This window comes from Tachysurus fulvidraco, chromosome 14 (assembly GCF_022655615.1).
Source record: "Tachysurus fulvidraco isolate hzauxx_2018 chromosome 14, HZAU_PFXX_2.0, whole genome shotgun sequence".
Lineage (NCBI taxonomy): Eukaryota > Metazoa > Chordata > Actinopteri > Siluriformes > Bagridae > Tachysurus > Tachysurus fulvidraco.
This window is the reverse complement of record NC_062531.1, coordinates 8,391,064-8,399,410: the sequence shown is the minus strand read 5'-3', so window position 1 is coordinate 8,399,410 and position 8,347 is coordinate 8,391,064. Positions and strand designations below refer to the sequence as shown.

Here is an 8,347-nt window from a genome sequence, read left to right as displayed (position 1 = left end):
TCAAATATATATATATATATATAAAATTTATTACTTAGTAAAAGGAATAGACACTACTTTTTTAAGACTGTCCACTTTTAACATACATGTATTCAGGGTTGATCTTTGTAATATTATGTCCCAATTTCCACCCTTTGTAGAGCATCTAAATGAGACTTCTCTCTCTCTCTCTCTCTCTCTCTCTCTCTCTCTCTCTCTCTCTCTCTCTCTCTCTCTCTCTCTCTCTGTGTGTGTGTGTGTGTGTGTGTGTGTGTGTGTGAGCATCATCACTTGAGCTTATATGTATATGAATATACACACCGTCTCCACTAGGGTCAGTAACGTGCCACAGAACGGGCTGTGTCCATAACAAGTGGTAGCAGAAGAAAAACGACTACAAACAAACAAACCGCGGCTGAACGACACCACCCTGCTGTATTGCGTCTTTATTGACATTCTGTGTCACGCTTTTAATTTAATTTCATGTTCGCAGTGTATAAACTTCATCTGTGTAAGTATGGGCTTTAATGTAACTACCGAAGTTTCTTTATTGCTAAAGATCCTTGGTTTAGTAATAAAGATGTGTCCAAGTCTCTGTATCATCACATCAGCAGCTCCATCCACATTAAGGATATGATCAGTGTTAAAAGTTTACTGTCAACTTCTTATTAGGTGAATATTTCGGATCTTTTGGCGTGCTGTGTGATGTGACATTATTTATGATGTTTTGCATGACTCCTTATTTAGTGCAGTGTTGAAACACACACTTGTACAGTTTCAGGTCAAGCTAACAGGTTAAATGTAACTGCATGCGTGTTGACAGGATTTGGTGTGTTTGTAAGTAAATCCCCTGAACAGTGTATTTCATGGATGTTGTGATTTTCTGCAGATGATGATGGAGGAAGGTTTGATCAGAGATGTGTTCCAAAGCTACAGCAGATATCCTGTTCCTGTGTCTGCGTCCATCACCACGGAAAACAGCATCTGCTCCGACACAAAGACTCAAAACTTTACCATAAGCACCGGTGAGCTTATGGCCATTGTAGCAGCCATGAATTGGCCTTGTGTGACATTATATAAATATATATAATGTGTGAGTGTGTGTGTGTATATATATAGAGAGTTCTTATGCTTGTGTACATTACACAAAGAGACTCGTTACTGTGATGAGACCCAACTCAAAGTGACATACGGCTAAGTACGGTGACCCATACTCAGTATTCGTTCTCTGCATTTGGCCCATCCAAAGTGCGCACACACACAGCAGTGAACACACACACAGCAGTGAACACACACCCGGAGCAGTGGGCAGCCATTTATGCTGCGGTGCCCCGGGAGCAGTTGGGGGGTTTGGTGCCTTGCTCAAGGGCACCTCAATCGTGGCCGGCCAGAGACTCGAACCCACAACCTTAGGATTACGAGTCAGACTCTCTAACCATTAGGCCACGACTTGCCCCAAATATATATATATACATTGAGTCGGGTCTCGTCACAGTAACGAGTCTCTTTGTGTAATGTACACAAGCATAAGAACTCTTTAATTCCACATCTTTGCATACTTGATCTAGTGAATGATTTACATTGTGTGGGACAAAAAGATGCATGTGTGTGTTTGTTTCCCTCCCGCTCCCGCTCCCACCCCACTCCCTCTCTATCCCCCCCTCATTTTAAAAGCCATTTCTGAATTAATGCCATTTCAGAGTGGAGTCAGTGTGATGTTGGCAGAGGTGTTAGATTGCTCTTTAGTCAACACTGGACTCTTCAGTGTAATGAAAAGTCTCTGGAGAAGTTTGTTTGTTTGGGACCTTCTATCAGCACACATGGAGAGTAAGACATTGGCACATGCACCAAAAACCTACAGCGTATGACACTTTCAAATACATTTTTAATTAAATAAAAATAATTTGCAATAAAAACGTGTAAATTTTGTTTACATACAATACAATAGATCAGATATCAATATTTATTATTTTTTTTTATTAACCCACATGTCCTCCTCTTATTGCAGGCTGCTGAGTAGCCGCGCCCCCTCTGGGGTACGTCGAGCGGTCATCCGAGATGCCGGGGGCCGTCAGTACCTTGAGGTATTTATGGCTATCCAATCATAAATTGCTAAGTGATTAGAGTATGATTTTTTTTATATATATATTTATAAATCTTGTCACTTTGTTAAAATTGTCCCTGCTCAGGTTTGGGGCTGCAATGGACTGGAGAAAAGCTTAGACCTCACAGTCCTGAACAAACATGGAAAAGTCTATGAAGATGGTACACAGGCCTTGTTTTGCACAACTTTTTCTGCTATTGTTTTGCTGTATTAATTTGGGATATTGGTTGAACATCATTGTTCAGTTGTATGTGTTTGTGCGTTTAGCACAGTTCGCATGTCTGGCTTGGTCTCCGTGTGAAGAAAGGTTACTTTACGTAGCAGAGAAGAAGAGGGCAGGACCATCAGCCAGTGACAGCAGAAGCTTGACTGTGCTTGAAGAAGAGGTAAGTAATTTTTTTTATTATTATTAATATTATTATTATTATTAGTTTATTTATTTATATATTTTTTACAACAAACTAATTCTTAGGTAGTTGTCAGTGACATATTCTAATATAGAACTAATTATAATTCTGTAAGAGTTTGTTACTAAGATTGAGCTGTGTGTGTGTTTCAGGATAAGAATGTGTATGTTGAAGACTGGGGTGAGGGTCTGGTTGGTAAAAGTGCCCCGGTGTTATGTGTAGCAAATCTAAGTAAAGGAGACGCGAGTGTGTGTCCTGGGGTCCCACCTCATGTGTCACCGGGACAGGTAAGCCTTTATTGCTAGTTCATACAAATTGTTATTACTAAAATAGTTATTCTAATCTGAGGAATTCTCAGCCAATGACATGTACAGATGTTAATTATGCTGCATTTACATGAATGAACGAATGAATGAAAGAGATGTATTTATTTGGCTGGCACCCAACAATCTTACTCTGCCATTAAGTTGTGTTACTAGCAGTAGGGCTATACTGAATAACTGTGAGATAAACACTCTCTTCTTTCTATTCGACCCTATAAAAATACAAGTACTCATTCCCAACTCGAGTTAGCAAAACCGAGAATGTAGATCATTTGCTTTCACTCACCTGTAAGTGCCGTCACTCAGGCCTTGTGGACAGGAGACGGCAAGGCGGTGATCTTCGTGGGCTGGTGGCATGAACCCTTCCGACTGGGCCTGAAGTTCTGTTCTAATCGGAGGTGAGGAGACAGCTAGGTATCATACTAAATGACTGCTACATCATTTCTATGTGAATGAACTGAATTGTAGATTTTTCTTGTTTTAGATCAGCTGTCTTCTCCATTGACCTGAAGGACAGTTGTGGTACGATTGGCTAAATGTGACTGACTACAGCATGGACTGAAAATAATTGGTTGAAAATAATAGACACATGTAGAAATAATCTAGACATTCACGATTTATAATACATGCTCCATATTTGAGCTTTCTGTGTGACCTCTGACCAACGTTAGAGCTCCTGTCATGTGATTCTGACTCGGTGATGAGTCCTCGGCTGAGTCCAGACTCTCTCTGGCTGGTCTACCTGCAGGGACAAGTGTTTGGCCCACATCAACAATGTCTCCGTATGATGCTGGTAAAGATGCACACTGTCACTTCAAAAAAAGAAAGAAAAAATCTATAGACAAAAATGTGACCAATGAAATATCTATAGGCAAAAAATGTGTCCAATGAAACAGATGTAAAAAAATGTAAGTGCATCTGACACCCAGATGAGACATTTGACATACTGTATGTCTGGAATATTTGACAGTTGTATATGCTGCAATACTAACTTCCCCATCTCACAGTAACCTATTGTCTTGTTTTGCACACAATTGACTTAATAAAAAAAATAAAATGTAATAATACTTGTTTGACAGTCAGATTAGAGAAGTATAATCAGCATCAGTTAACGCATCATATATGCTGTTGAAAGTATTTTTACCCAAAATGTCTTCGCAAAAATGCTGATGAAGATTTCGAAAGGGATTAAATTTGCTCTCTATCATTGTCATAAATGATATTGGTTCATCATTGCCCAGCTCTACACATGTAAATATTCAGATGTAAAGACTTTCTTGTGTACACATGATACACAAAATGCTCTCTCTCTCTCTCTCTCTCTCTCTCTCTCTCTCTCTCTCTCTCTCTCTCTCTCTCTCTCTCTCTCTCTCTCTCTCTCAGTATGACATGAAGAACAGAACTACCTCAGTATTAGTGGATGTAGTGAGAAGAGCAGAGAAAGGTACAAGCGTGCCCACACACATCTCTCTCCCTCTTTTCCTCTAGCTTTCACTTTATTCATGAGTTTATTTAATCTTGTGAGTAGGCGATATGACACCAGAATGTGTACACGTGTGTGCAGGTCAGTTTACGGGCTTGTATGAAGCACTTGCTCCTCATTGCTGGTCTTCAGACAGTGAGAGAATCTTCTTCAGCAGTGCCTGTGAAAACAGCAAGGTACCGAGACGTGGAGGATGTTAGGAAAACAAAAACGTTGGTTTAGAATTTGTGTATTCTCAGGCTGAATGTCAGTCAAATAAACTCGTGTTTTCTACTCTGCTAGTTGCTGTTCTTCGTGGAGAGACGAACTGGAAGAGTTACAACTGTACAGGATGATGAGGGTATGTATGTGTGTTCGTTGGTGCTGTGTGTGTACTCGAGTTATCGACTGTGTGTGTTCGTTTAGTTTGGGGTTCGATTTTATGTTTGTGTTTGTCCTCAGGGAAAGAGTCTGGGAGTGTTAAGCTGCTGACAGTAATGAAAGACCTGATGGTGATGTCCTGCTCTTCTCCTAATCGCCCTCCTAGTCTGGTACACTCAGCCACACACACACACACACACACACACACACACACACACACACACACACACACACACACACACAAACCTGTAACACACATTTTACGACTTGGCTCTTGATGTGATTGATTGTATCACGTTGTCCACATAAACAGGTCCCACAGTCACATAATTCTTACACATCGTGTATCAGTATAGACAAGAATTTCTCTGAACAAGAGATGAATAGAAAACTTGTTTATAGGAAACATGAAACACATTCAATAAGAATTCAGGGCAGCATCTCAAACCACATTTTGCGCACTAATGTGGAAAATGTACTATACGGTTTGTGAAGTCTTCTGCACTCCTTGGATATAATTATTTGTATTGCATGAAATACCGTCTTGTTTACTTGTCGTACTGGATTAATCAGAACAGACGAATAAAAAGACACAAATCTGCCAGTGGTACACAGACAATGAACTAAAGTATGACTTGTTTAGCAGAACTGAACAAAATGTGTCTCGTGGAACAGAACTGAACAAAATGTGTCTCCATTTGATTGACTTGTTGCTTTTGATGCAGAGGTCATGAAATTGAGATTCCATGTGTGTGATCTGTATAAATATTGAAGTGTTTGTGTACATACATAGAAAATAGGCTTTGTACCTGATGGAAAGCGTACACACAGTGTACAGTGGTCTCACGTGGGCGGAGCTAACACATACGAAAGCTTTGATTGGGAGTCAGTGATAATCACCCCAGTACCAGAAGAGGAAAACCATCACTTCTGTAAGTAGCATGTCTATGTATGTGTAAAATAAACCTGCTTAATACGAACATGCTATCATTATTCTCTCTCTCTCTCTCTCTCTCTCTCTCTCTCTCTCTCTCTCTCTCTCTCTCTCTCTCTCTCTCTTTTATTAGCTGGCATAAGTTTTGGTGCCATACTGTTGAAACCATCAAGCTCTTTCAAGGCTGTGAAGCTTCCTCTGGTTGTCTTCATACACGGTGCACGAATATCACACACATTTTACAGTACTATATATTTCCCAGTAGCAACAGATCTTTTCCTTTAACAAATCATCCGTGCTTCAGTGCTAGCTGTGTTTGTGTGTGCAGGAGGGCCTCATTCACATTTTGCTGCTGAATGGAACGTCACCTCTGCAGCTTTGACTAAACTGGGTTTCGCTGTGCTCATGGGTAAGTGTGTACTAAATGCATAAGTTACATTTCTGTGATTGTTGTCTTTGCTACTAAAACATGGATATGGATTTAACTTTGATAAAACATTAAATGAATATCTGGATGATTGTACGTGCGATTAGTTAACTATCGAGGATCCACTGGTTTTGGTCAAGATGGTATTGATTCTCTGCTTGGAAACATCGGCAGTCAGGATGTGAAAGACGTGCAGGTTTGTGCAGTGACACACCATAAAATATTATCATAGCATCATAAAATTAGTCAAAGTTGGTGAATAGATGTTACCAGCTGAAATAATTTTTTAACTGAGATTAACTGTTTTTCTATAAAGATTATTTTTTCTCCCATTTTTGGTCTCTTCTCCTTTCCCATTTATTACTCTTACCCAGAGGGCCGTGCTGCATGTCTTGCAAAGTAACAAGACTCTTGATCCTGATAGGGTGGCTGTGATGGGTGGGTCTCACGGCGGATTCCTGGCCTGTCATCTGATTGGTCAGTATCCTGAGTTCTACAGAGCATGTGCAGCACGAAACCCTGTCATCAACGCAGCCACACTGCTTGGGACCAGTGACATCGCAGACTGGTAAACATTACTGATGTATGAGAATATTTTTCAGCACAAGAATCATAATGAGAAGCATGATTGAAAAGGTGTAAATTTTATACTTGTATTGGGTTTTTTTTTGTAAGCTTTTGTGTATTTTCTTAAAATGGTCAGAATGGGCAAATCTTATGTAACACAGTTGTATATATTCTATTCTTCCTGAAACTGTCCTCCTTCCAGTCTTCACTTACGAGTGTAATAGTTTGTTCTGAATATAACATTTACACACAGGAGACGATGTAAATATTGTCGTTGTAGTAATGAGCTGCTATGTGTTCTGCTGCATGCTACAGGAGATATTCTTCTGTTGGTCTGGAATACAGCTTTGACCAGCTGCCCACTCCACAAGCCCTAACTACAATGCTGGAGAAGTCACCTATAGTGCACGCAGCGCAGGTACACACACATCCACACTTTACTACATGTTTGTGACACAATGTTATTAAACGAGGTGACCATTAACTCACCTGTGTGTGTGTGCCTGGTGTATGGTGTGTCTGTGTGTGTCTGTGTCTGTGTGTGTGTGTGTGTGTGTGTGTGTGTGTTCGGAGTAGATCCGCACTCCAGTTTTGCTTATGTTAGGTGGGAAGGATAAGAGAGTTTCACCCTATCAAGGTTTAGAGCTTTACAAAGCCCTTAAGAGCAGGGACTCACCTGTCAGGTATACATACACACACACACACACAAACACACGCACACTCACACACACAATCAAACTTATATGCTTGTTTTTATTAACTTACTCTGTCTCTTACTGTTTCTCTCTGTTTTTGTCTCTTTCACCCCCCCCCCCTTCTCTCTCTCTGTCTCTGTCTCTCTCTCCCCGTGTCGCTCTCGGTGTCTCTCAGGCTGTTGTGGTATGACAGTGATGGTCATTCCCTGTCTAAAGTGGTAACTCAGTCAGACTGTTTCCTCAACATTGCACTCTGGTTCAGTCAGCATTTAAACATGACCTGAGCTTTGGTGCTTGAATAATAAAATTTTTAACAATCTGTTCTTTCTCCACTGACTCCTATGTTTCTAAATAATAGATTCAGAGCTCTGACTCATGCTCACTGGTAGCTGGTAGAAATAAGATGAAGGTGGTATGTAACAAAACAAAGAAACTATATGATCATTATGGACTTTAGCTATTAATGTATATGGAATATTTTAGAACATCAAGTGTACTATCTCTAGCTGTCAGTTATTACTAGTGCCAACCACTAGGGGGCAGACCTGATATTCCCTTTACAGCCAGAAGCATTTCGAAAAAAAAAAGAAAAAGGCAGAAATGCTGAGGCTGACCTTTGAGATTAATACTAGACTAGTTTTATTAATATTTTTTTCTTTAAAGCTCCTCCATTCAATTAAATGAATGAGTTTTTCTTTATTGAGGCCGAAACTAGACGATGCATTACTTGATCATGCTCAGTGCAGAATAGGGCATTATTCACAAAATCTGAAACTTAGGACTGAATTAGTCCCTGTGTTGATTTTATTTATGATAACTGTGACCCAGAATGGCTGTGAAAGATCTGTTCACATGATAAAACTAAACAAATATTGTTATGTAATATAATAGTTCAACAATGTCTCTTGTTAGACTCCTAATTAATACTAATTAAAATAAACAATAGCTAAACAATATCTGAAATCTTATTCAGTGCACGTTAGGAAAGAAAAGAAAAGGGTTTAGTAAAGCTGCACTGTTTGTAAAGTGCATTAATGAAGTAATCTGCTTTTCCATTTCTATTCCACA

General features: G+C 39.8%; 1 protein-coding gene across 5 annotated transcripts; it reads left to right on the top strand.

Moving 5' to 3' along the window:
* The first annotated feature begins 265 nt into the window (after nucleotides 1–265).
* zgc:136971 (S9 family peptidase) lies at nucleotides 266–7,598 on the top strand. Of its 5 annotated transcripts, none has more exons than XM_027166629.2 (22): nucleotides 266–414; nucleotides 869–1,004; nucleotides 1,680–1,806; nucleotides 1,988–2,063; nucleotides 2,169–2,244; nucleotides 2,351–2,469; nucleotides 2,643–2,777; nucleotides 3,120–3,211; nucleotides 3,298–3,335; nucleotides 3,485–3,606; nucleotides 4,197–4,257; nucleotides 4,378–4,472; nucleotides 4,579–4,636; nucleotides 4,738–4,826; nucleotides 5,450–5,588; nucleotides 5,724–5,807; nucleotides 5,919–5,999; nucleotides 6,125–6,213; nucleotides 6,392–6,585; nucleotides 6,900–7,002; nucleotides 7,161–7,267; nucleotides 7,455–7,598. In XM_027166629.2, the coding sequence occupies exons 2-22, from the start codon at nucleotides 869–871 to the stop codon at nucleotides 7,561–7,563; spliced, it is 2,130 nt and encodes a 709-aa protein (XP_027022430.1). In that variant the 5' UTR covers nucleotides 266–414; the 3' UTR covers nucleotides 7,564–7,598. The 5 variants fall into 5 exon arrangements, with proteins under 5 accessions (XP_027022430.1, XP_027022429.1, XP_027022431.1 ...); XM_027166628.2 differs by having other exon boundaries at nucleotides 319–490; XM_027166630.1 differs by lacking the exons at nucleotides 266–414; nucleotides 869–1,004 and having other exon boundaries at nucleotides 1,700–1,841.
* Nucleotides 7,599–8,347: the final 749 nt, after the last annotated feature.